Raw genomic sequence first — 27,759 nt, 5'->3', positions numbered from 1 at the left:
CAGCAGTTTGGCAGCAGGGACTGCTTGTTCCTCCTCCTTGCCATTCTCTTTGGTCTTCATAATTAAAAAACCCAATGTCAGTGTCTTATTAGCATCTGAACGCTTCTGCAGGAATTTAAAATTTTCAGCCTCGATTCTGCTGTTAAAGCTTGGCAAGAGTCTTATTTTGCAGAGTGCCACCTTTCCACTTAGCAGGTGGCCTGAATCCGTGGGGATGGAGGAATGTCTGAGGAGGCTCCAGGCTCTCCTTCAGCCCGAGAGGGAAGTTGTGGGGTGAGGTGGTGTTACTGTTCTACCTTTATGGCATGTGTAAACCAGCAGCCAGGGGCTCCTTGCAAGTAATATCTCAGAAACAATCCTAGGGAGCAGGAGACCAAATGAACCAGAATAGCACGCTGGGCAAATGCTTGTCTTTGCTCCTGATTTTGCACATGCTTAAGCAGGAGGAGATGGACCTGTGTGGCGCAATTCATGAGCGTGTATTTCTGCTGGGTCAGGCAATGTTTGGTGGAAGCAGAGAACATAAAGCAAAATAAGCTTGGACATTTACTATTAGCTGGATGTCAAAAAAAGATCTTGAGGTTTTGGTTTTTGTTACCAAGTAAATTTTTTTTTTTTTAATGAGGTTTTTAAATATCCAATATACAGAGTAAAAGATCTTACTTTACAGGACTTTCTTGTTAGTTTTTGATCACACCAAGAAACATTACAGTTGAATTAAAGCAAATCACAGTGTGGTGCTCTTGATGATTAAGAGAATTCATATGCAAAGAGGAAAAAAAAAGCTTGTTTTTTTTTTTGTGGCAAAGGAAATGCTGGCTCTATTTAAACTTTAGGAGGAAGATCCATCTTATAGATAATTTCTGAAAGCAGTAAATGGAGATTCAGTTACTAATTTCTTTGTTAGCACCTTTGCTTAATGTTGAAGTACTACCAGAGGATCCTTCCTTTAAAATCAGAGCAGTCTGAAGCCTGTGTATATCAGGAGACTCTGGATGTTGGTCTTTAAAATACCTGTCACAAAAGGCTTGCACGTGGTCCATCCTGCCTAATAATGACAAACCCTTATGGGGGAACTGCCACTCCTCCACCCCACTGGTTCCCTTGACCTTTTGGGCTGCCGGCTCCTGGGATAAGCTGGGCTAATACCAAATAGCCCCGTGGGTTTGTAGCAAAGGCTGGTGGGGGAAGTGTGACTGACAGCTGGAGCCCAGCAATATCTCTGCTGCTCTCGGGCAGTACCTTGAGATGGTTGTTCTTGTTTCTGATAGCACTAATATCTCAGCCATCTGAAGACCTCTGAAACCAGTTTCTCAGGTAGGATAAGGAAAATTTATTGCCCATCAAATCCACTGTGTGATAAATACAATGAAAGGAGAATGTTGATCTGAGCTGCAGTGGTTTTTAACCACCACCTCATGTCAGAGAAATGAAGTGCTATTCCATCTAACCAAGCCATGAGGCATCCTATAGTGAGAATTACAGATACACTTTAACCTTTTATGATCTGACCTTCTGCCTGGGTTCAGTTTTTGTGCCCTTGCTGACTTTTATGGCTTGCCATATGCCAGAAGTATTGCAGCAAGGGCTCGGCTTGATCAGTAGCTTCTCTGCTCCTGCTAGAGCAACTTCATGGGACATTGCACTTCCCACCAGTGTCTCATGTCCTGCCGCAGGTTCATGGCCATGTGCTTGGGGCAGCCACGTGTCCTGTGTGCAATGACAGCAGGGCTGCTGTCTGCCCGAGGGCCACTAGAAATGTTTTGGGGGTTTTTTTTCTGCTTTTGCTTTGGAAAAGACTGTTGGAGGAGTGGCACTTGTGCTGTTTGAGAGTGTGGCAGGTGAGCACAGGGACACCTTCAGAGTCTTTTCAGTCCGAATGTGGCCCCTGGATGTGAAGCTTGCAAGGGTGTTCAGGCTTTTGGGTTGTTTCAGTTTGAGTGCCTGGGTGGGATACTAGAGAGCCCCGAACACCCCCACCCTGTGAAAACAGGGCACTGCTGAGACATCCCACGGACACCTCCAAAAAGAAATAATTTATCTTATTATTTAGGCTTACAACATATTCACTTCCCAAATCCAGAACCCAGGTGCCATGCATGAAACTTGTGAGTGAAAACTTCAGTCCTTGGTCACACGAAGCAGTGATGTGGGGGATCACTGGGCTGAGCTATTCCAGTTTTGACTGAGCAAATGTCTCCTGCACACAGGATCCTGCACTTGTGTCCTGAAGCAACTGCAGAGGGACAGCAATGTCTCAGCTGGGGGGTGCAGCCTTGTGCACCTCTCGGAGGAAGCAGGGGCCAGTGCAGAGTGGAGGGAGGCTGTGCTGAGCACCAGAAGGGGCTTCTCTTCCCCAGACTCCTTCTGTAGATGCTGCAGATACGAAGGTATAGTCTGACCTGATCTACTGCAGAACACAGCCCATAGGATTTCCTGGCAATTATTGCTCCTTTAAATCTGTGCACTCACTCAGCAAAGACTGCAGCCTTGATTTTCAACTTTCCCATGACTAAGCCTCTTCTAGGGGCTTGATGTTAGAATGTGCTGGAAAAAATAATTTTAAATTGTTTTTCTTTGATCTTGAGCATGTAAATCATATTGTACCTTTGTTGGATAGAAGAGGATTCTATTAACAAAAATGTGTTTCCTAGGAGAAGACACTAAGGTTTGAAATTCATTTTACATAGCCTGACCTAGCTGAAAACTAGGGCAGCACGTTATGTTAGCTGTCTGGGCTCCTGTAGGCAGATACGCTCCAAGCTGGGTTTTAACCTGTTTGCCATTTAGGAAGTCAGTTGAATTTTTGGATCACGGTATCAAGCCGTAGTAACTGAAAAGCCCTACAGAAGTCTAGGATCACTACATCAGCTGTTATCTTTGTCAACAAAACACTCTTAATCTCCTCAGGCAAGATACCAAGTTAGTTAGACAGCAACTCTTTTCAAAACCATGGCATTAATTACATTATCTGTGGTTTCTTTATTAATGAGCCCTATATCAGTTGCTCTGTTATTTTGCTTGGGTTTGGCTTGAGGGAAGAGGTCTGTAATTACTCAAGGCCTTTTTTTTTTTTTTTTTTTTTTTTTTTTTGCATATTGGCACAACATAAAGCCTTTTCCCAGTCCCCTGGAGCTTCCCCAGCTTTCTGAGCCAAATTGAAAAATCACTGCTCATGTTTGGGAGAGCCTGCTATTTTAACGCTTTTTAGTTTGAATTATCAGGATGGCATTGAGAAACCCCTCCTCCTTGTCACTTCTGGAATGGAAAGTATTTTGTTGTCATCTGGCTCTTCTGAAACGTGGACAGAAATGCAGCTTCTCTGGCTCCCTCTTCCCACGCCGCTGCTGGCAGTTCAGCCGCTTCCACGTGGCAGGGGCCACGATGGGGACCCCTGTTGCATAGAGGGATGACCGTGTCAGAGATTTCTCCTATCTTTATTTTCCTTGTCCAAGTCAATTTTCTACAAATTGTAGACTCTGCTTTGCTTATCATGTGCCAATTCCTTTTTTCTTCTGTTTTATCATCCTTAATGGCCGCTTCCAATTTGTGCTCATTCCCCACTTCCCATATCTAATTTCTGAGGGTTTTAAACCCACATGCCTCCTGCCTCAACTCTCATGCTTTTGGACAAATATTGAACTGTTTAAAACAGTTCCCAATTTGTCTTTCTCAGCTGGTTCTTCTCTAAATTTGGCCTGTTTAAATGAGCATGCATGTATGCTATTGATTTTGGCTTTTTGTTCTGTTTACACAGAACCAATATAATTCAGTCGTGATTCAGCTGTGCCTAAGAGACCCGTAACTTTTAGCTTAGAGACCCGTTTCCCCTGAGCTCACTAGATGAGAGTTTCCAATATAGACCTTTCCCATGTTGGATGTTGAAGTTGAATTAAAAAATGTTCTGCAATGTGTAGGAATTCAGTGCTGAGTTAGTGCAGGCTGCCAGGGCTGGAGCCCGGCTTCCCACTGGGAGTTGGCATCCCCTGGCTGGTGTGTGTCCTATGGATTTGTTCTGCACTGACTTCACCTATTGAATACCCGAATGCTCCAGCTCCTGCCCCTGCAGTGCCTCACAGCTTGTGGTTAATAAGATCTGGGCCTCTGGTAACAACAACATTTAAACCTGGGGTTTTAGGAAAGCGGGGACAGAGCTCAAGCTGTAAGCCCTGGCTTCCCACTGTACTCTTCCTCACCTGATGCTATCTGCCAGCTGCGCCTAGATGTCTTATCCATAGGTGACTTTCCTTTGAAGAACTGGCTTTTAAATCTTTGGCTTTGCAGAGTTGTTTTCACAGGCAGGGCCTCCAGTATCTTTTTAAACCAGGCGTCCCTTTGTCCTCTGCCTGTCAAATGATTTCTGGCTATCGATGCCCATGGGCTTCGTGGACTTAATCATCCAGCCCGTGCGATGTCCTGTGGAGCAGAGACATGCTGATATCTTTCATTAATTTTCCTCTTCAAGATGTACAGAATGAGGCAACAAGTTCTCTTACACATGGATACAGCTGAAATTTTCAATACCGTGGTTTCATTTGTTGCAAAAAGTGTTTTAAGGAAATTAGTGCTCTGGATCGAAACTGGCAAAACTGATTGGAGGGAGAAATACGGGTCATGTTGGAAAGCTGAAGTGCTTTGATTAAAGCTATATTTCAAGACTGTTTTTAATCAAAAACCCTCCAAAAGCAACAAAAATGGAACATCAAAACCATACTACCTCACAATTTAATTTTTAGAAGAAAAAACTAAATTCTTTATTTCAACTCGTAAAGAAATGGCCGTGGTTTTTATCCCCTCCAGGGACTGCTGCACAGAGAACAAATATTCATCTTACTCCCCTCGAGGGAGCTGCTGTCCTGTGGTGACAGTCACCCACGTGGTTATGGATCTCTGCTGACATTTGTCCCTCTCTTAGGAGCTTGTCTGGGGCGCATAAATGAGGAAGAATGCTGTGGAGGTTCCCTCCAAGGGGGCTCCTCAGACTTTGCAGGAGACCTTGGCAGCCGAGCACTGGTCACAGCACTGCAGCTGGGCAGGGAGGACCATAGTGCTGCCCCTGAGCACCTGCATGGATGCAGGCTCCAACCCCTGAGCCAAACCTCCTGCCAGTTAATTGAGGCTGCTGTGGGGTGGAGGCCTGGCTTGTAGGGTGGCAGGTGATGTCAGGGCAAGCTGGATTGCATCAGGGACCCAATTTTATTATGCCTTCAGGCAAGCTTTCACAAGCACACGCCAAAATTTCTGGGGGGACACTGTGAGGATGTCTACTACCTCTGTGTGGTGGGGTGAAGGGAAGGTGTTTAGAAACCTCCCCTCTGCTTTTCTGAGTGGAGCAATGCCTCCACAAATTTATTTTAATGGATTTGATGGGACCTTTGTAGCCTCTTTGCCTGGGACTTCCAGGTACATCTAGGCATCAGGTGGCTTCTGTTTTTCAGCAGTTTAACAGCAAAACTAAAAAACAGACTCCCATGTAACAGCCCATTGATTTTAAGAGCTTTCTTGCTACAGGCACTCACATGGCAGCCCATGGAAACCGCCCAGTCTCCATGGCAGCAGCTGGTGCTGCAGATGAGAAAAGGTCCTGAAAAACCTGCCAGCACCTCCTGGTCGGTGGGCCCTGGGGGCCAGAGCAGGACACTGCTCACCCCGGAGGTACTCCTTGTCAGTGAACACCTGGATACTGTGCCTTGTGCTCATTTTAGAGGTGGATACATGGGGCTGGCTCTGTGTGTGACCTCTTCTGCATGTGAGCAGGGAATGTGAAATCATCCAGCAAGGTTCTTCTTTTGCTGTTAGCAACTCATGCCTTGAACTTGACTGTCCTTGTCCTTTGTGAAAGTGGTGAATCCCTGCAGTGGGAAAGCCTTGAGCAGCTCCTGCCCACTGCACCTTCCCCCAGCTCCCTGGGGCAGTGCACGCTTATGATCTAGTGCCCAAATCCTCCCTTTTATGGCTCTATTGGGTGCTTTTATTTCCTTTACTTACTGTTAATTATTATCAAAGGCTTTGGCTAGAAGGAAACTTCAGGTGAGAGTGGGGCTGTCATGAAGCCAATGAGTCTCCTGCAATCCCAGGTCTTGGTGGGCGCCCGCTTGGCTCAGCTGGAGCTGTGTGCCCTGCTTGGGGGTTTAGGTTGGGAGATGGTGATGATGTCCGTGGTCTTCAAGATGGAGCTTGGAAGTGAAAGACCTCTATTTTCCAAAACAAAAAAGAAAAAAAAAATTAAATGAAAGGAGGAAATGTCTGTTGTGGAGTTTCCTTCATGTTTGTGTGACTCGGGTGCTGCAGGAGATGGGACCCTGCAGCAGATCCTGGTACCCAGGTCACAGCAGCCTGGGGCAGGGTTCAGCACTGCTTTTTGTTCCATCTCAAATGAAATATTTTCACTTTCAGATTGAAAAGCCCTTTCTTAATGTCCCACATTGCTGCAGGTCTTTTCATGAATGAAAAGTTTGGTTACAATTTAAAAAGCCAAGAAATCTTCTTTGGGGCTGGCTGAAGATGTTCTCTGCACCCCTGCTACAAAATAGGACTAGAAATAGCAAAACCCAAAGCTAACCAGGAATGAGTCAATTTTTAAAACTATTTTAATTGGAACTTACAAATAGGCCAAGTCCCTGCCCCCACCAGCTCTTGTTTTTTGTTGGATTTACTATGTGCCAAACCCCAAATTGAATCATGCAGCTGGGATTGCAGAGGGTTTAATTACCGTGCGTGGCTGCACGGCTGCAGGAAGAGGCTCATGGAGGAGCATCTGACGCCTGGTCCTCACCTCCAAGCCTCCTTTGTGCCAGGAGGAGGATGGGGAGGCAAATGAACTCCGTCTGTCTCCCCCACGAGAAGAGTGTTCAGCCCTTCCATGTTGCACATGCTCTTCTCCAGACTCCCAGCTGTTGGAGGTTTACAAATAATGCTAAATATATTGCTGGGCAGATGTTGGAGTGTGTGGTATGGAGCTGCTGCCAGTTTTGCCGTGGACTGCTAACAAATTATGCATTGTTCAGGGAGGAGAGTGAGCTAGTGACTGACAATTGTAGTGGGTTAATAGGAGCAATTAGCATCTTAGACTACCCAGAAACACCTCCTGGACAAGCCACAGAAGCTGGGTTCTGGGAAAGTTGGACAACAGTGGTATCTATGGCCAAGCATCAGCTCTGTGGGTCTGTTGAGGGGTTTGTGGGTAGAGCCAAGGGCACTTGAACTGTGGGTCTGCAGAGTCTCCAGGTCTGCCCTGTGCTCTGTGGTTCCCTTCCTGAGATGGACGTGGGTCTCCTTGCTGGGGTGGGCTGAGGAATCAGCCCCGCAGTGCTAGGCTGGGCTGAGGAAGGTGAACCAGCTGCCTGCAGATCCCTTCAGTTCCCCTTTGGCTCCTCTCACATTCTCTGTGGGAAGGTGACCTTGCAGGGAATGTGGTTGTTCATAATTAACAGCTGAACTGTTTTTAAGATGTACAAATGATGGAGTCGAGTTTTAGCCAGAACACTTTTTCTGCAGCTCTCTGTTTGATTTCTTGCCTGAAAGGAAAAAAAAAAAAAAAAAAGTGCTGATCTAGAGCCTGTGTGTTACAGCTCTTTACTGACCACCACCAGCTCAGATTCATTCATCTTAAACAGAAACAGGACCATGAACCAAGTTAGTTAAAGCTAATGACAGGGGGGCTCTTAACTGGATTTCAAATCTGGATTATATGTTACATTGAAGGAGCCTCTGAAGGGTTTTACACTCATGTAATTGAATCCATTGATTCTGATATATTTGGGAAGGCTAATTTAATTCAGGGTGCTGCTGGTCTGCATTGACTGGGTGATGTGTGGCTGTGTAGGGGTTAGCCTGGATGAATAGTGTCTACTTTTAATACAAACTGTCATTAATCCCTTGGGGCTCCCTCTCCCTGATGGTCTATAATGCTGTGTGGCAAGGAAAAAGAAAAGAAATTACTATGCTGTGTGTGAAGGAGTTACGAAATGGAGATAGAGGGAGAAAGCCTGCTGTGGCAAGCACAAGTTTCTGCCTTTCCTCAACTCTAGTTTTCACAGCCCTCTTTTGCCTTGGACACAAGTTCAAGGAGAGGGAAGGCATATACCTGATAACATGCATGATGGAAAAGCACCAAAGGATCCTACCTTGTTCTCCTGAGAGCCTCTACTGCTGTAGGGGACTGCAAATCTGACCTTGCAGTGGGTAAAGCTGATGCCTGGCAGCTCTGTCCTCACCCTCCCACATGCTGCACTGCTTCAACCCCTATTCCAGCAACTTTGGGGTTTAAAAAAGTGCCTGAGGGATTGATGAGCTGATGTCTGTGGTTTCCTTGAGATTTCGATCTTACCTCCATGAGAAGGACTGTAGGGTTTGTGGGTGTGCTCTTGGGTTATGGTGGTTTGCTCTCTGGGCTGTGTGGATGCCATCGCAGGAGAGGAATGCGCTTCCCTTAGTTATTTTCTAACACTTGTGAATGGCTTAAGCCAAACCACAGGACCTTCTGCTAGAGAGGTGCTACGTTCCGGATGAGGTTTCTGATTATCTGATGCTGATCTAATGGTGTCAGGGAAAGGGCTTGTCCTGCCCTGAGGTCCCATTCCCAGCAGTCCCCCACTCAGTGCTGTGCTCTGTGAACCACAGGGTAGGTCAGTGCACCTCCCTGATCTGCCTGAAAACTACTCTAGCACCAAAAAAATAATTTAGTGCCACTCTAATGCAGTGCAGAGTGTGTCCACAGGGAGAGCTTTGCCTAGCTTACAAGTGCTTCCTTGAATCAACCACCACCAGCAGCTTCCCAGGCTCCCAGGTCTCTGAGCAGAGGGAACGGGCCGGGCAGGACCCTCGGACACGGGCAGGGACATGGCAACCGTCCACACTCGAGAGCTTGCCGTGATGCTCCAGGTCCAGCCTGCCCGTGCTGTGGATGAGCAGCACTGGCTGCTTCTCTGCTCTCACGATTTGAAGCCTGATTTCCCTCCACCTCAAAGGCAGCAAACCCGCTGTGATTTAATTGGCAGCATGTTTTAATTTGTTCCAAACTCTGCAGGCTTGTTCGTTGTACATTAGTGTTTCTCTCGATGAAAACAGCTTCATTGCAGCCTGTCCCCTTCAGGTGCTTTGCTCTGATGACTTTGTGCAGAGCTTTTGCTGTTTACTTTCCCAATCTCCTTGAGTTTTACCCAGACACTGGGTGCTGCTTAGGAAACACAGGCTTTATCTTCCATCGCTCTTCAGGGCTGCGATGGTAACAAGCCCGCCTGGAGACTGAACTGCGGGCTGGGTAGTGCCCAGGGGAAAATCTGAGAGCATCTAATTGCTAAAGCTGGCTGAAGAGAGCTGGCTGGAGATGAATTAGGGTTGTCTTTTCCTTTTCTAAATCACTTCTCCCTTCTCTCCTGTTTTATGTATTTTACCCTTCAGTTGCATCCAGTGGTTTTTCCAGTCCACAAGGCACCTCATTAGAGGTTGCTGGGGAAAGAGGGACTGGCTGGTCACCTCTGGTCTTTGCTTTCCCATTTGCCATCTCTGTTTCCTTTCCTTTTTGCCTTTTCTGCCTCATCCTGACCTTTTTCAACTCTTCCTTCTTGGTGCTAGGTTGCCTCTTGCCTACTTAACACCTACTGTAGAGAGCATTCTTTAAAAATATGGTTATCAGTGCCATTTGGGGCATAAAAATCCTGGTGACAGAGGAATGCTGGTCCTTTGGCTTGGGACATAGCACTGGCCAGAGGAGCAGAGTAACACTGACACATCAACATTGCCATTGCCTCTCCCTTTGGGGGGTCAAGTGTCTGTCTGCAAGTGGGGTGAAAAATTTCTGTTAAGGGCCAAGGAAGTGGGAATATTTCCGTCTTTCCAAAAACCTCTGTGCACAAAAACTGCCTTGGCTCAGAAATATATTGGGTTAGTACTATGGCTTCAAGGAGTGGTTGGCCCCAAGGCCCTCGCAGCTGCAGCTGCAGGGATTAAAGAGCAACAGTGCTCAGGTAATGTGAGACCTGGATGTGACCCAGGGTGGGTTCCTTTGGTACCTACACGTAGTCTTAGATACATCCCTCATGTATTTACCTACTGCAATATCAGAGGGATCAATGGAAATGGGTGGATTGTGGGTCTGGCCATCCTTCTCTGGGCCTGAGGGTGGAGATGCTCTGTGGAGGTGTCCAGGGATTGTGTTCATGGCCGGCATCAGCAGTAGCTTTTGGCACTGCTAATTTTTTAGGAGGATGCTGATTTGCCCTAGTTAGAACTTGTGGGGAAACAGTCTGTTTGGGGTAGGTTTTGGAAGGGAAAAAAGATTGATAAAATAATTTATTTTGAGATTTTTTTTAAAAAAGCTACATTTTTTTTCTGATTTGAGATGAATTTTAGCTTATAAAATCACTTGTGCATGAAAGCTTGAAATCAAGGTAAATATTAAATTATATATAGCAAACAAAGATGGGAACTCAAAAAAAAAAAAGTTTTCACAATTGAGAGCAAAGCATTTCAGATGTTTTAAAAGACTCTTCAAACTCTTCAAACTTGACATTTGAAAATTGAGAAATGAAAATTTTCACTTTTCCTCCCTATTTGGGATGGGAAGAGTTTGGAAATCTCCAATCTGATGGTGTGGCGTCCTGCTGCTTTTGGAGCTCCTCTTCTTCCCAAGGCTCTCCAGAAGTGGGGCTTGTCCAGAGTCCCCTCCCTGACCCACCAGTACCCTTGTGTACTTACCTGCAGAATCACCAGTGGAATTGTTTTTTCTGCTTGCTGTTCATGTAAATCCACCCTGGTGCTCCCAAGCAAGCAGCATCTTGGGTCAGTGCCGGTGCAGAGCAGAATCGGAGCCAAGTAATGGGTCCAATCAACAGAAGATAGGATGGGAAAGACGATTGGAAGGATGCTCCATATCTCCTTGTACCTCTCTGCTCCCCTTCTGCAGCCACGCAAGGCAAGCGTGGGCCTGCATCTCCCTCTAGTGACTTCTCGCAGACTATTTCTTCATCAGCTGCCTGGCACCAGCCCCAAGGAGCCCCCAGCCCCCAAGAGCCACCAGCCAGGGCTGAGGTCACAGCCAGCTCTTCTCGGTGCCGCTGCGTTGTCCAGGCTCTGTGGAGCTCGGTGGGAGTGCTGAGCAAGCTCTGAGCTGGGCTGGTGGGCGTGTGGTGGGGCTGGTGGAAATGTCCCAGGAGAGGTGAAGGTCCTTCACACCCACCAACGAACCCCGGGTCAGTGTGCGTGGCTCAGTGTGCAAGCCCAGTCTGAGACACGCTGGTGCTGGATGTAAAACTCATGTGCATTTTAAATGCAGGTAACTGTCTAAAGTTTAACTCCTTCTTCACATTCAGTGGTTTTGTCTTTAGTGTAGATATTACAGTTTTCCTCCATCCATGGGTGGTGCCTGGGCTCTGCTGGTGGCTGTAGGACTGAAAGAGCCATTGTGACTTGCCCTGTCCTGCAGGGAACATTTCACGTGCCAGCTGAAGACAGAGTGAGGTCTCTTGTGTCCCTTGCAAGCCACTGCCTTAAATTAATTTGCCACAAGCATCCAGGAGGCTCCACTTAGGCTTTCCCTTCCCAATCCTTGGAGGTTCCCAGCAGCACTATTGCAGCTGCTCGATTGGGAAGATGTGGGGTGGGGGCTGCAAGCTCCCCTCCAACCTGCCTGCACCATTCCCCTGAGGCCACCAGGAGCCTCAAAATATGCAGAAGCAGCAAAATCAAAAGCCAAAGGGGCAGAACAATCCCTGGTGTTACTCTATACATTTGCTTTAATTGTTTTAGTAATTGCTCTCAAGCTTGGATTTCTGTCATTAGGCTATGGGCTCTTCTCTTGATGCCTCTCCAGCATAGAAAATTGCGGGGGGATTGTTGCAGTGGGATGGTGAGAAGGTTCATGTTAGCAGGGCCCATGCCAAGAACTGGCTCATGTCCATTGTGGAGGAAGAATTTTGTTTTGTAGGTGGCTGAACCAACCTGCCCGTTGCTAACGAGCTGCCCTGGAGCACAGGGGCTCATGCCTGGGGCTTGCCAGCCGTGAGCTGCCTCATCCCCCACAGGAGCATTCACACACGTGGGAAAATAAGAACCTCAAGTGTGTTGAGCAGGGAAGGGGGAAAAAAAAGTGAAAACTTCAAATTTAATTTTTTTTCCTTCTTCCTTTACAGGACTCCAGACGCTCCAATTCAGATTTGACCCTGGGGCCACCTTGGACATGGGAAGACACCCAGGAAACCCTCAACCCCCAGCCTGATGGGAGGGCCCTGACATCACTCTCTGCTACTGAGATGCCGTCAGCTGAGGAGGAGGGCAGCCTTTCAATTGAGGATGAAGGCTTTGAGCTGTTGAACTCCACCTATAATAAAATCACTGGCCCTGGCAGGCCAGGACTTGGCAGGAGCAGTCCGTGGGTTTCTGGTAGCTCTGGTGAGTCCACCATTTCCTTCATTTATCCTGTGCACTGTTGCGATGCCTGGGTACCTGATGGTGCTTTTATCCACCCAGGACCCTCCATCAAAACACACAGGGCAGCCAAGAAGGAGCGTGCCTCCAACCCCCGGGAGGAGAACGTCACCACAGAGAAGCTGACAGGGGATGTGGGCACCCGGCAGCGGCTCCCTCCTGGCAAACCCAGCAATGCCATCACTGACCTGGACGTGCCTGCCACCTTCACCAAGGTCTCCCCATTGGTGCATCAGGCAGCTGCCCCCAAAGGAAATGTGCCCAAAGGTCCCCTGAGGATGGGGCCAGCGGCAGGCAGCCTGAAGCATCCTCTGGTAGCAGTCAGCCCTGCTGTCCCAGGGCTCAGGGACGGTGCTGCCCACTCGGGGAACCCCATCCCACCAGTGACACATGGGCAGCAGTGTCATGTGAAGCCAGGACCACCGGGGCTGCCAGGACCACCGGGGCTGCCAGGACCACCGGGGCTGCCGGTGAGTGGTGAAGAGAATGGCTGTGGGAGGGGAGGGATGGGTGGTGGTGCATCTTCCCCTCCAGAGTGGGTGGTGGGCCCAAGCTCCTGAGCTGCAGTGCCAGCAGCTCACCATGGGAAACTGGGTAGGGAAACCTTCTCCATGCGGGCAGCATGGGGCTGTGCACCAGCCTGGTCCTGCAAGAAGGTTTTTTGATGTCCCTGAAGAAACTTCACTGGAATCTGGAGAGGAAAAGATGATTCCCCTATATTGCTCTTGCCCTAGAGGTGGTCTCAAGTCATTTAACCACATTGTTGGTTTTTGTTTCACCCTGGTCCTGCCCAGAGGCAGGCTGAGTGGCGCAGAGCATGACCAAGCCATGTCCTCCAGCCCCTGTCCCTGCAGCAAGCCCCAGGTGTCAGGCTGTGGCCCATGCTGGCATCACTGTCCTTTGTGTCTCTACTGCTGTAACAACCCAAAATTTGTGGGGGTTCAAAGCAGAGCATTGAATTTGTCTTGAAAAAGGTTTTGATTATTTTTCAGATTATTCATCCATTGTAGCAAATGAAAAAAAGGGAAATTTAAAAAAATGGTAAACTTAGAATATATAAATCTTGAGAGAATTCATCAGTCTTCACTGAGAAGTTTTTACTTATTTTCCCATGTTTATTTTTTCTGCCAAAATTATTTCTCTAATTTAGTTAAATTTTCTTAATGATTCTTCTAGTAAATTGCATTTCATTTACCCAGCGCCACTGCCAGAAGTGACCATGGGCACCTTCTCTTCCCCACTGGGCAGACACCCACACAAAAGCCCTCTGAGATGCAGTGAGCTTGGGGGCTGCCCTTGGGGCTCATCTGGATGCTGCAGGGCAAGTCTCCACACATGGATGTTTGTACGGCTGTGTTTGAGGGACCTGGCACTAAATTCCTTATCGATGAGCCTGGCTTTGTAGGATAGCAGTTAAATTTAGGACTGTTAGCTTCCCCCCTGAGCCATCTCTTTGCTGCTGCAGCTATTGCCTGCAAAAATAGAAGAAAATGGAAAAAGGAACAGATGCCGAAGGATGAAAAAATCCCGGGAGTGGAGGAAACGTCATGGCGTTTGACAGCCCTGCTGTCAGACGGTAGGAGGGGAGGCAGCAGGAGGAGGGGACCCAGACAGGAGGGAATTGCTTTTCCCTCCTGTAGAAAGTATTGAGATGGGTATTTTTCTTGGTTGTGAGCATCCTGGATGGAAGCACAGGTATGAGCAGCTCCATCCTGGCATTAGGAGTTTGGGTTTGAGAATGCTGGCACAAGCAGGTGTAGGCTTGAAGCTCTGCAGTGACACATGACATGCAAGGTTAGAGATATTATTTTAGCTAAAATTATGTGTTGAGCCTGGCAACCTTTCCTGTTGTCTTTTTTTACTGCTCCCCAGGGCTGAGGACAGATGGGTTCTGCCCTTGCTGCTGGTCCCCAAAGGTTCTCCTGCCTCCTTGGGTCTCTGTCCCACCAAAGCCCCTTCAGCCGTCCTGAGCCGTGGGAGCTCTGGGCACATAGAGCCTGTTTGGAGGCTGCTGCCCAGTGTGGGCACCCTGAATTCCTGAATTCATACCCACTCACCTTCCTGCTGCCATGCTACATGTTCATGGTGATGCCAGCAAAAGTGTGATGGATGGTTTGGGTGTTTAAATATATCCTGTGGAAGGGAAACAAAAAAATCAGTGACCTTGCTTTGGAAAACTTCATTAAAATGGCCTTGAGGTTTTTCCTTTGAGAATGGGACTTTGCCTTACCTCTTGTTTTGGCAGTGCTGATGTGTGCTGGGCTTGTGACTCTCCCTCTTACTGCATCACCTTGGGCAACCTTGCAACTGGGACCTGGGCACAAGGCAGGGTGCGTGTCTGAAGGTGACATCTCTCATTAGAGGAAAGATTTAGAAAGAATGGGGTTTTAGCATCAACCTTTTCATTTGTGGGGTTTTTCTCCTCCTCTTTCACTAGCTGTGTTGATCAGGGAAATCATCAGGACACATACCTCCAGCCCTGCCCCACCACGTGATGGGTCCTCTCCCTCGGTACAGATTCGTGTATATCTGGTTTCCCACCCTCAGAGATTTTTAATGCCTTTTCAAAAACACTTTGAGTAGTTGTTCCAGTCGGGAGATGTGGATGGAGGTTTATTTATCATCCTGCCAAGTTCTGATCATGCCCTAATGCCGTTCAGGCATTTATGGACTGCAGTTCACATGCCCTCAGTTTCCATTCCAGTCACCATCCACTGTAAAGGCATTGGATGGGGAAAGACATTCAGTGGGGAAAAAAATCAACATGTTATGAGAAGTGGAAAGTGTTTCTTTAAAAGCTGCTGATTTTTATGATCTTGACAATCCTCCTTGCAGGGATTTCATTGTTTTGCCAGTATTTAAAAACTCCTTGGCTTTCATAGACAGTGTTTCATATGGGGTTCCCAGCTGTTGGTATGTCCCCACAGGCTTATTATCTTTCTTTTCTGGTTTCTGTAAGTCAAACTTAGCCCTGGCTATTTAGGAGCAGAGATGTGGTTTCTATTCATAGGCTTAAGTTGAATCCTGCTGGAGGGAACTGGTGTCAGGGATAGTGTGAACTTGGGTGACAGGTAAATGCAAAGACTTCTCCATGCCTTCCTCCCGGGAGTCATCCGCTGTTTCACTGCACCCAGGGCTGCAGCCATCAGGTCACGCCGCAGGAGGAGGGTTGGTGCTGCGGAACGCTGCTGTGTGCAGTTTGCAGGGCAAAACACCGTCTGCCTTCTGGATAAGATCTCTTGGATTGATTTTCATTTTTCTCTCCTGAAATGTTACAGCCCTTGGGTTCGTTGTTGCTGGTGCTCTAAATTGTTCTTTTTGGTTTGCACAAAATGCCATCAGCTTGGGAGCTGCTTAAGGGAGAGAAATAGATGCTGTCAAATTTCAGGGGGTGCTGTTGTGCTCGTGGCTTGCTACAGTCACTCCACCCTGCACTAGGACTGCACATGTTGGCTTCACGATGTTGGTTGTTCATGCTGGGAGTGACTGTGCCCAGTGCCTGGGGAGGAGCAGGAGGAGGAATGGGTCTTTGGCCATCTCAGAGCGGGTGTCCTCAGTAGAACACCATGACCCACCAATGTCCGCACTGGAGGAAGGGTTTTTTGGGCACCCCATCGACTGCTGGCATATCCCAGCTGTGGATGTAGGTCAGCGCGTGTCCATGCAGGAGAAAAGATAAAGCTCTTTTGAGGGAGATCAGGATGAGGCAGGACTTACTGAAGGATCTGATTTATATCTACACCCATGGCAGAGAGGATGAGCCTGTCCTCAGGCACCTTGCAATGGGCACATGGTGCTCACATAAAATTCCAGTGAATTCCAAACTGGGTGCCTTCCCACAGAAGTGGTCTCTCAGCAGCACACATCCAGCCCCTTAAAGGAGGAGTGCTGGGTGGATAAATAGAGGGGCTGCCTGGCACTGATAGGGGTTCCTGCTCATTCTGCTGTGTATTTTAATATTGGGTACAGTAGGCAGGAATTGCTTTATTTTACCTCCTTCAGCAATGGTGCACCTGGACGTGTTATAAGATCTTAAGATCGTAGGTCTTTTCCAACCTAAATGATTCTATGATTTTAATACGCAAGGTTTGAAAGTCAGACCAGAGTTGCCAGCATCACTGCTGTTGCATGTGCCATTTGGCATGAACGTGCCCTACACAAATCAAGCTCAGGGGCATGGCCCCCAGCCCCTGGGGAGGGGGAACTGAGCTCTGGAGCCCTGTGGGCTTCAGATCTGGGCACTTCAGGTGATCAGAGTCTCTTTGGTGAAGTATTCCTCAGTACCAAAGCTGTTTCTGGACATGCAGCTTGTCCTTTTTACCCATCCCAAGAGTAAAAAGGGCTGCTGCCCAAGTGGGTCTTCCTTGGTGGTCACAGGGATGCAGCTGTGTCTGTGCTGGGGTGATGTTAATTCAGTGTGGATTCCCAGGTTTGCTACCGGCTCTGACAAAGCTCAGAAAAAAAATGGTGGCTGTAATTGAAGCCATCAGAGCTGCAATTCTGCAGCAGACGTGCAGGTAGATGCTGTGCTGCAGCCCAGCATGTTATCAGACTCTGGTGACATCTTCCAGGCAGAATTATTTCATTGAGAAAAGCTGGGATCTCCTGTCTGCCTTTGTTTCTGTCCAGACAGATGCTTTGGTAAGACCTGAAGTGGGGTCACTGCTTGGACAAAATGTGCAATTTTGAATAGAGATGGGCTAGATCAGATCTCACACAAGTTAGAAGCCACAGATATTTGCATCCTCGTCCAAACTACTGTTTGAATGTGTGGCCATGATCCAGCTTTATGGGATTTTTTCAAAACACACTGCCTTTCCTCACCAGGTGTCAGGAAATGTGCTCCTGCTCCCCGGCCATATGGTCTGAGGTGTTTCTGTGATGGATGCTGAAGGATTATGCTGCTCAGCTGGTTGAGCAGAGCTGCTTTCTGATGCCAGGGCAGGAGAGTGGCAAGGGAGCAGCATAAAACGGGGCACTTTCCACCACACTGGTCTTTGGGGTGTTTGAGCCTTGGTGCTGCTGGTTTGCTCTGAATCAGCTGTTCCAGTTCCTGCTTCCTTGGGGCAAGGATGGCCCTGTCCATGACCCAGCCACTGTGGGATCTCCCCTCATTGTGGGGATCCGCCTTCGGTGTGACACAACTCTCCTTCTTTGCATTTCAGGGCTGTCCTGGGAGACGTGGACTGGTGGGACCCAAAGGAGACAAAGTGAGTATCCAGAAAAATGCAGGAAGGTACGGGATGGGATGGGGTGTAGAATCAGTACAATGCCACACATGGTTTGGGTTAGTTTGGCTGTTTTTCATCTAGAGGGTAATGTGAGCTGAAGCTGCAGCCTGGTGGCCCTCTATGTGCATTTGGAAGAGGAAAGAACTATTTTTACTGGGTATTTCAAGCCCAGGCTCAGGACTGAGCTGACTGTTTGGACAAACTACTGTCTTTCTGAGCACTTAAAGGCTCTGCAGAGGCAGCAGTGAGGAGAGATGCAGCAGCTTTAGCTCAGGTCACCTGGACGAGGGATGGTGGCATGTCCCAAAGTCCAGCCCCATGCCATAGCCACCAACTTATCTTGGAGGCACAGCTGTCCTCCAGCACCACGTTGGTCAGACCCACAGCTGCCCTTCCTGCTCCCAGAACCCGGCACGCAGCAGCCTGCAAGGCACAGCTCGATCTCCTACTGCATGCAGCATTGCCTAGTGCACTGACAGATGCATGGAGATGCTCCGGATTAAGGGTAGTGCCTCAGTTTCCCCATCGGTAAAACAGTGAGAGTGCTCCTAACCACCATTGCACAGCAGTTTCCACCTTTTCCAAGCTGTAGAGGGGCAAACACCTTGCCCCACAAGTCATGTCACATCTCTGTGCATTAGCTTCAGTACCTGAGGCATTTAGATGGATGAAGCTCATTCCTTTTGATTTCCCTGTTGTCAGCGTTATTTAGATCTTAAGAGCTGGTTTGAACCCAGGAGTGTGCCTAGACCCAGACTCTGCTCAGAGGCTGACTTGAGTCGGAGCCTGTGTCCAGCCTGTGTTGACTGTTAAGCCCCCAGCTGGTTTCAAGGAGCTGCTTTTGTCTTCCTAGGGGCACCCTGGAGCTGTGGGACGGACAGGCCTCCCGGGCAACCCGGGCCCTGCGGGCACCCCCGGTGTCCCCACTATCGTCCTCTGGAGGAACTCCAGGGAGGACTGGCAGACGTTCACGGTGAGTTACAGCCGCAGCAGGTGAGCACTCAGGGAGCTCCACTTACACCTCCCCATCAGCTCCCATGCAGGCGCCTCCGCTCTGCTGGGCTGAGAGCTCCGAAGAAGGGATTGTGATGGTTTGGATTCCAAACCTGTTGGGTGGGAGGACAGAGGCGGGGTAGGGCAGGTGGGGGCAGAGGGAGGGTGCCGAGGACAGAGGTGCAGCTCGCTGGGAAGGGCTCTGTGGGCAGCCGTCCTTGGATGAAACGCCCTATTTACAGCTGTGTTCACACAGCTATCCCTCTTCCCCCTGTGACTGGCTGGGAGATCTTGTGTCCCATGGTCTGCACAGATCTATGACCTCCCATGCCCTGCCTCAGGAGGATGGACCAGAGAAGATCCAAGCTGTGCAGGAAGTAGCCCCTCTCCTGCTCTGCACTGCTGGTTGCAGAGCACTCCTCCTGTTTCCCACCATATGCCAGTCTTTTGCCATGCCCCAGCTGTGTGCTGTGGCTTTGGCTCACAGGGTTTGTGCCCATCAAACTTCTTGGCAAAACGGTATATTTTCTCACCTGAACCCTGCTGCCTTGGGGAGCACAGGAGTGGGGACAGGACCTGCAGGGAGGCAAGAGTGCTTCAGCTGCTGCATAGCTGGCTGCAAAATTCCATGCACCGTGGGAGCAATCGCTGCAACGACCCAGCCAGCCTTGTCCAGGCTCCCCAATCCTGATAGCACAGTGACTGCTGTGATTAAGCTTAATTTCAAACTCCCTCTCGAGCCTTGCCTGAGCCAGGCAGGGCAATAGCTGAAGGCTTTGGGTTTCTAACTGCCTTAGGCACTTTACCAACTGGGGCTGGAGCTCCCTGGGGCGGGGATGCTCTCTGCCTTGTGTGTCTGTAATGTCCCTCTGATGGGACTGCAGCCTGTCCAGATATCCATTGCTCAAGGGTGACGTAAGGCAAATTAGGGTAATGGGCCAGTGAGAGGCCAGGCTCTATGTTCTGGCTCTCTAAATGACCTCGGGCAGGACATTTGACCTCTTCAACTCATTGGTCTGTGAAGAGGGGTAATGGCACCCTCTTCTCCAGGGCAAATGCAATACAGGGCATTTAATGCAGGCAAGAAAATACAGTGAGGAGGACCTCTGCTCTGCCAGCACAGCACACCCCGAGGGAGGGAAGATGATGCCTGGAGGCAGGAGGTGGAGAGTGGCCCTGGGCTGCTCTGGCTCTGAGCTTGATTTGATCGACCAGAAGTCCTTGGGCCAGACCTGCCTCTTGCATTTTTGTGTTGGATTCCTTAGAGGAAATCAGATTCCTCCTGGGAAGCTCAGGAGAGCTGATCACTGGGAGATGTCTTGGTTGACCTGGAAGTTCTCCATGTTCTCCTGTTCTCCTGCTGCTCTAGAGCAGGTGCTGTGCTGTTATCAGTGCTCACAAGACCCATCATTGCACGCAGTGTGGGACCAGAATAAATGGGGATAGGAGAGCGCGAGCTGGAAATGTTGTCTGGAAGAAGCCTGCAGTGCCAGAGAGCATCTTCATGCCTGCGCCAGGGCAATAATCACCCTCCTCCCAGGGTGTTTGGGGTAGACATCTGCATAATCAATTCCTGTTGTCAGGGCATGATTAGAGCACTTCACAGGGCTTGCTGACTTTGCTCTGCACACTCAGTTTGGGTTTTTTTCCCTGCTTGCATTTGGAAAGGGGCCTTGTGCTTTGTTCTTCTGCAGGCAGAAACATTTGTGCTTATGGACATTGCCGAAGACCATGACTTCATGTGCCACCACCTTCAGTGCTTAGGTGTTGGGAATGCTGGAGGGAGCAGACAGTCTTGTCTGCGTTTGGGAAGCTGAAGTTGGAGGGCTGCTGGAGCCCTGGCCGCAGGCTCCTGGGGGGGTTGCGTGCTGGCGCTGGGCCTGGTGCTTTTGGCAAAGTGCCGATCTCGAGGGGAAGGCTGTGTCTGGCAAGGGTGACGTGGGGCACCCGAAAGCCTTGCTGGGCTATTGTGTCTGTGGCCGTATGACCCCGGCAGTGCCGGTGGCAGCGTTTTGCTCAGCAGCAGGAAGCAGGAGTGCAAAGCCGTGGGCTGGGTTTTGCTAATCTTTGCTGAGATAGCACAGAGGTGAAAAGCTGAGCGCTGGCTGCTGTGAGGATGGGGGGGGCTGTCTGCTTCTGCAGCCCCCTGCAACTTACTGCAGGGCAGGAGAAATGCTGTGGCTTGGGACAGTGCTGCTTTTGTGAATGGAGTGCTTGTGATCTGGGGGCTGCAGAAGGGCATCCTGGGCTGCTGGGGTTTGTTGTTGGCTCAGCCTTTGGAAATACAACTCCAGAAGAGCCATTTCTCAGGCCAGGGAATGTAATTCAGTATGATGGACTGGAAAAGTAAGGGGTATCGGTGACTGTCCCAGAGCAGTTATGGCTGTTGGGATGCTCAGTAGCTCCCCTGCTCCTTCCCAGTGAAACAAACCTTTGCTGCTCACGGGAACTGAGCAAAACCAGCTTAAAGCCACTGCGATTCTGCCCCAAGCCCCTGTCCTGTGTTTTTGTTCACAACGTGTTGACAGACATTGTATTTGCCAAGAAGTTGTCTTGGTGTAACTTGAGGGGCAGAAACTATTGTCGTCTTCTTCTGGCAGAATTAACTTCGATAGTGGTGGAGTCCCAAAAGCCAGGGACGGAGGAAGGAGAACTGGAGCTCCTGCAGTTAGTAGGGAGTTTAATCTGCAGTGCTAGAGTCCTTTCTTTTTATCTCTCCCAATACCTTTAAAAGAAAGAAGTCAGGCTGGGAAGTGAGGTCTGGTAACCCTAGAGCAAAAGAAAACATTGCTCCATGCGAAAAGGAGGCAACCGTTAGGGATTTTCTGCTACTGAAAGGTCAGCAGATAACTCAGCTCTGTATATGCGTGGCTTTATGGCCGTGGGGTGGGCTGGGGAGGGTGGTCACAGTGTGGGCTGGGGAGGGCAGCCAAGACTATGTTGCAGGGCATGACCTGCTCCCTGCAGAGCTGTCGGAAGGGTTTTCTCTGCCCTGCTCTCAGGCTGGAGTTTTACAGGAGGACAGATCCATAGAGCGATTGCTGCCCATCCTCCATCCTCTCCATTTGCTCACAATCCCTGTGCCCGTCACACCGCTCCCTGCTGACCAGAGCTGCAGCGAGCAAAGCGCCATTTCCTGCTGAAATGGCAGAAGGCAATTCATTTCTCTCCCCTCTCCTTGGCATCTGGTTCTCCGAAATATGAGTTCACGTCTCCTGTGGGACTTTCCCCCCCCCTCTTTTTAAAAGATTGGATTTTTTTTTTGAAGCCTAATGAAATAATATCCTGTCCCGAATGAATCTGAGTTCACTGATTCCCGAGACAAGGCAAAAGCACTGGCCATGTTCCAACCCAAAAAAAAAAGTTTTTGTGAGCAGCTTTTGAGGGAAATGAGATCTGGCTGGACAAGAGGACCATGGCCTGGCCCTGGCAGACGGGCAAGGACTGAACCCATTCGCTCATGGTAATCAAGTCAACATCAACTTGAAAGGAACAGAGATGCCTGGTGCACCATTAGAGCTAGTTAAATGTATCCATCCATCATCTGCCCATGAGAGCCCCACTCATTATAAGAAATATTTCCATATGTTGAAAGGTCTGTGTTTATTTTCATTAATGAGTTCCTTGGCTTTTTCCCTTCTTTCTCCTCTGCTATCAGAGGATGGATCTTTGGATCAGGGGACAGGAGAGGGTTTCCCAGCACCCCCGAGGCTGAAGCCAGGGAGCACGTGGGAATCCTCCCCCTCCAGCTGCTTGGGATTGGAGTGATGAACAAGGAGGGGGCTTTTTGTAGCCATTGATGCAAGCCAAGATTTGGAGGAGCTGCCCAGATAGTACATCTGGGCTCACCATGGGAAGGAGGAGGGCAGAGGAGGAAAGGTGGGTTTTGCCTCCTGAGCGTCTGTGTTTTGTGCTGATGGGACAATAGGAAGATGACTGGTAATTGGAGATAGGCATTGTTTTGTTCCATGGACATCTCCCAAAACTTGGGGAAACCTGGCTTTGAAGTGTGTGGACCTTTATGCTGGCTTGAAATATGGTGGGATAGTGGGTTTTATCCTCTTTGTGTTCATCTGGTGTTCTAAAAAATTGGAGGTGCATGAAAGATTTGGCTTCTAGGAGCAGTGAGGAGAAAGCCTGCTGGCCATGACTGCTGGAGAATCTCCTCATCTGGGGCTTCAGATGGGGCTGAGGTTTCCCATGTGAGGCAAATTGCAGTGTCAAAACAGCTGGTTTTAGTCCAACCTGGGCTAAATATGACGGCACCTGCACTCACCAACAACATGTTTCCAACCTATCTACATGCAAAACATTTCTGGTATCCAAGGCTGCTAGGACATCCATGGGGGAGCTGAATTTCAACCAACTTAGAATTGGGGTCTCCATCTTCATTTGCTAATGAGGCCACCAGTTCCTTATCTACACATTCTCAGCTTAAGCCTTGTCTTATAACTTGCATACACATAGTATAAAAAAAAATAATTTAGAGGACTGGTTCATTGCTGTGACATCCCAAGCAACAGGAAAAAGACTTTGAAGCCAGCAAAAAGGGATTTAGGTTTTTGGTTTTAACATTTTGCTCTTCCCCCCATTTTCCTTTCAGCAATCGTCATTTTACCAGCTTCTACACGCAGGCTGGCCGGTGAGTATCGCTGTTAAGCAGCTTTCTGTGGTTTGTTTTTCCTTGGCTTGGTCAGCTGGGTTTTCCTCTCTGCAAGCACTTTGTCAGTGAGATTTGTTTTACCAATGTTTTTTCTTTCTAATCCAGAGAAAACCTGGAGCACCCGGGCCCCCAGGACATCCAGGGAAAACAGGAGCACCTGTAAGTAAGAAAAAGCCCCTGTGTCCCCTCCATGGCTGGGTGCTGCTTGGCCCTGCTGCCACCCTGGTGTGGGACAGCTCACAGAGTCCATGTCCCCAATCACTTGCACAGTCCTGGGCTGCTCCAAAAAGTGTCTGTTGCCCAGTGGCTTCTGGCACGCTGTAATTAAGGGCCTTGGGATTGCGTTTCAAAGAAGTCTAATGGTTTGCATGTCTGCTTCCCACCGAAACCTGAGTGGTGTTTGATACCTAACTCCCTGGGCTTTGCTGGCAGATGCAGCCCATGCCCCTCCAGCTGAACAGTGCTGGCTTATCTTCCCCAGGGCATCGAATTCCTGCCTCGTGTTTGGATAGGGACCATGTGGATCCCTCCCAGAGGCACAAAACCAAGCCAGAGAATAGCTGATGCAGTACTCGTGTGGGGCCAGCCCATGCTGGTGGGTCTGCAGCACCATGCCCACACAGCCCCCAGGGTTGCTGGGTGATGCTTCCCCCCTGGCTGACCTCTGCGAACAGGGCAGTGCCATGAAGCAAAAGAAATGAAGGCAAAACTCCCCGTCTTGACCTCCTGTGGGGCATTAAAGCAACGGGGAACCAGATCTGTCACTGCCTCCAAACCCACCCTGGCCACAGACCCCGTGAAGATGGGCAGGGTGACAGATGTGCTAAAGGATGCATATCCTCCCTCTCTGCCCTTCCCTTCCCAAGGCTGCCTCTGTGCATTGCTTGTTGTCCTCCACAGAGCTCAGGCTGCTCTCAGCGTGGGGCAGGACAGGGAGGTGGGGACACATTTGTTGACTCAATCTCTTTTTGTGCACAGGGACCCTGTGGAGATCCGGGGGAGCCGGGTGAGAAAGGCCAGCGGGGGTACATGGTGAGTGGGGGTGCTGGTGGGGACACGTGGCTGGAGGGGTCGGGGGGTATGGCTGTGGGGAGAGCCCAGTTTGGAGAGGTCGGGTGTGCCCTCAGGGCTGTCCTGGGGGCCCTTGGGGACCCTGCCCCTCTTGGATCAAACCCTGGAGCACTGGGTGAGGGAGAGCTGTAACAGTCAGGTTTGCTGCTGGTTTGGGAACTATGCAAGGAAATGTGTGCCTGTCGCGGGAGGTGATGGCCTGGTCCTCTCTCTGGGGACCTTGCTGTGGCTGGCAGGGGTGGCTCTCCACAGCAGGCTGGTTCCCCTGAGTCCACACTGCAGCTCCTCTTGCCCCGTGCTTGCAGCCCCCCGCTGCAGCAGGTGCATGGGCTCAGTCACAGCTCAGCGCAGTCCCTTTGGGTGCTGGACTCTGCTGTGTGTCACCCAATGCCCTCCCAGGCAGGTGGGCACAAGTTGCTGTGGTTGTCCCCTTCTGGAAACCACCCATCTCCTTCCCCCTGGCCCTGCCTGTGCTCAGTGATGGGAGGTGCTGTGTGCCATGTCCTCGTGGGACTTGGCCACCTCCCCCAGGACAAGCAAGCACAGCTGCTTGTGGGGTCTGGATGCCCCGTGGGTAAAAGGAAAGGAGAGCAGCTGTCCCAGTCATCACTGGAGCTTTCCACCTGCTCTCCCACCCATGCTCACTGGTTCTCAGCTCTCATGGGGAGAGCTGGTATACCCTGAATCTTGTCCCTCTCAACAGAACCGATGTGCAGGTGTCCCCCAGCTCCCCTCTGCCTCTTGCTTGTTTGTCCTGGGCTGGGCTCATTTGTTGCTGCTGGGTTGCTCAGAAGGGACAGTAGAGTCCATCCCTGCTGCTCCTCATGCCCCTGTGCACCCATCTACTGGAGCAATCACCTTACTTCAGCCCTCCAGTGTTTCCCATCCTGCATGCCAACTCCCCAGTGACCTTAACCACAGCACCACAGGCCCCTTGGCTCCCTCTCAGCAATGACCCTCCTTTCCTCCTGCAATCTGTCATCATGTCTTCCTTTCCAAACCTGGGGTGGCTTTTCTTCTGGCTTGAGAAGAGGACCCAAGGACAGGCTGGGTTTACGTGGATCGATGCTGAAGGAGGATTTGCATGGGCTGGTTCCTGACAGCTCTGTTGAACCTTTAAGTCCCAAAAGCTCACAGCAAAAGTTAGTCGGTATCTTGGGCAAGAAGCACAGCTACACCATCAGGCACTGTGAGTCCGCTCTCTATCATGTGTCCTGCTGCCAGGTGTCCTGTCACGCCCGGCCCCCTCCCTTGAAGCAGCGGTGTACCCCAGGGATAGTGTTTTACCAGCTGCCAACATCTGGAAGGCATCACTGACTGTGTTAAGCTGGTTGAGTGTAAACACTGGAGTCTGTCAGCATAGCAGAACCAAAAGGTGCCAAAGTTATTCTCTGTCTTCACATAAACAGGATCTGTAAGGGGAGTCAGCAGTTTGGGGGTGGTTTAGCACAGAAATGGAAAGGAACAAATTTCTTTCACCCATCACAGTACATCTGCAAACCTGATGTCTTCAGGCCTGGTGTATCATGGCCAAAGCCCTATCCCTGGCCCACTGTTCTCCTGCTCTGCTTTGGCATCTGCCAAAGGCTTTCCATGGCAGGTTTCCAACAGGGAAACTCAGCTCAACTTTGGACTCGATTCTTGACCAGTCTGGGGTGTTTTTTGTTAAGGTTCATGTTTCTACTAGACCTTGGCCCAAGAGGTCTTTGACGCCCGTTCAGGCTCCAGCAGGTCTCTACTCCCTGCTCTCACTGTCCGGGAAACCTGATTGGGTGACAGCAGGGGTGAGGAAGAGGAGAAGTGATTTCATCCACCTGCACCAGCCGCTGAGCACATGGTTGGGTCAGGCTGGGTTTGCCTGTGGTCTGTTTTGCATTTGTTCACAGAGCACAGCCAGAAGTGTGTCACAGCCCAAGTTTCTTTCTTGCAGAATTGTAACTAACAATAAGTATTCCCCAGAGCTGGGACCAGAAGTGGAATGGGGCAAAATTCCTGGCTTTTGGGCTGGGTGCCCCAAGCATACATGGCCACTAGTGAGCATGGGGATTAATTCAGAATTGCCAGTGAGCTAAAGGGTAAAAAAAACTGCCCCTAAGCTTTAGCTGGTGATGCCCAGTCCAGAGGATCTGCTCAGGCTCTTGTATGTGGGAAAGCATCAGAAATTGCTTTGAGCGTAAGCCTCAGAGCCCAGGAGCAGATGCAGAGGGCTTTTGCTTGACCTCATTAACACATTGCCTCTTCCCTACCTCCCACTTTGCTTCTTGCTGTACGGCCACTGGTTGCGACTCTCCCACGGTTTCAGTTGGAGAGCCTGGGCAGATCCATGTGCCCAACACTTGCAATGCCTGGAAGCTTCTCCCCCTGGCAGCCCTCCCCATCTCCTGGTGAGGTACTTGGTGTTTAGCAGGTCTGCTGCAAAGGCAGAGCTGTGTTTAGTTTATTGGTTTCATAGTAATGTGGACTTTTTAATTTACCATGCTTGGCTTTTTTTCTCCCCAGGGTGAACCCGGGCTCCAGGGCTTGCCGGGACGTGTGGGTTACCCTGGCTCAGATGGCTTCCCTGGCCTGGATGGCAAACCTGGGCTGTGGGGGCTGCCGGGAGAGCAGGTAAGCCACAGGCAAGCAGGCAGGGCCATGGCATGGCCAGCGATGGGGTGGGGAAGCTGCAGCCTCAAGCCCCGGGTAGAGACAAGGAGCTTCTAATGCTGCTGCTCTTTGTGTTCAATTGCCTCCTTTAACTAAAATGTTCCTCCTAAGCCTACAAACCCAGTCAGTCCTGGATTGGTGCCTCGAGGTTCATGTTTCCCCCCAAAAAAGGACTGTAGAACATCACAAGAAAATAATGGGGGTGGGAAAGAAAGAAATTAAAGCAATTATGGACTGCCTGGATAGTATTCAGGCTATGAAGCTGGTCACTTGGTGGTGTGATGGTCCCTAACCTTTTCCAGACCCCTGGCAGCAATCCCTGGGGAATACAGGCAATACACCTGGGCTTGGAAGTTTTCCCAGGGGGCTTTTGGAGAATGGTGACAGGGACTGAACCTTGCTTAGAGGTTTGGGGTGCTCAGCAGCCCCCCAGGAGTCTGCTCTGCGGTGGTTGTGGGCAGGAGGCAGAGCTGCTGGTGGAGCGGGGCTGGAGCTGGATGTGGGTGGGAAGCACTGGGCAGCCCCTCAGTGCCTGCTCTGCTCCTTCCTCCCTCTCCCCAGGGACTGCAGGGCTTCCAGGGTGACCGGGGGCTGGCTGGCGAGAAGGGTGAAGAGGTAAGCTGACTTGCTTGCTCTGCCACAGGCATCATTCAGTGCCAGCCCCAGTCCCAGCACATACACTTAATGCCAAGCAGTAAGACCTTGTCACCAGTTTCACCAGTACGGCAC

At 50.0% G+C, this 27,759-nt stretch overlaps 1 protein-coding gene across 1 annotated transcript in view; it reads left to right on the top strand.

Moving 5' to 3' along the window:
- LOC113486619 (collagen alpha-1(I) chain-like) overlaps positions 1-27,759 on the top strand; it is a 62,343-nt gene that overhangs the window by 10,005 nt on the left and 24,579 nt on the right. Inside the window, exons 7-15 of the mRNA XM_026860687.1 lie at positions 12,132-12,390; positions 12,469-12,896; positions 17,592-17,636; positions 18,511-18,630; positions 23,254-23,292; positions 23,419-23,472; positions 24,292-24,345; positions 26,884-26,991; positions 27,592-27,645. Coding sequence (XP_026716488.1) covers positions 12,132-12,390; positions 12,469-12,896; positions 17,592-17,636; positions 18,511-18,630; positions 23,254-23,292; positions 23,419-23,472; positions 24,292-24,345; positions 26,884-26,991; positions 27,592-27,645 — 1,161 coding nt within the window. The remainder of the gene's footprint in view (positions 1-12,131; positions 12,391-12,468; positions 12,897-17,591; positions 17,637-18,510; positions 18,631-23,253; positions 23,293-23,418; positions 23,473-24,291; positions 24,346-26,883; positions 26,992-27,591; positions 27,646-27,759) is intronic.

This window comes from Athene cunicularia (assembly GCF_003259725.1).
Source record: "Athene cunicularia isolate RWA chromosome 17 unlocalized genomic scaffold, athCun1 chr17_part1, whole genome shotgun sequence".
NCBI lineage: Eukaryota > Metazoa > Chordata > Aves > Strigiformes > Strigidae > Athene > Athene cunicularia.
This window is presented reverse-complemented; position numbering and strand designations above follow the sequence as displayed.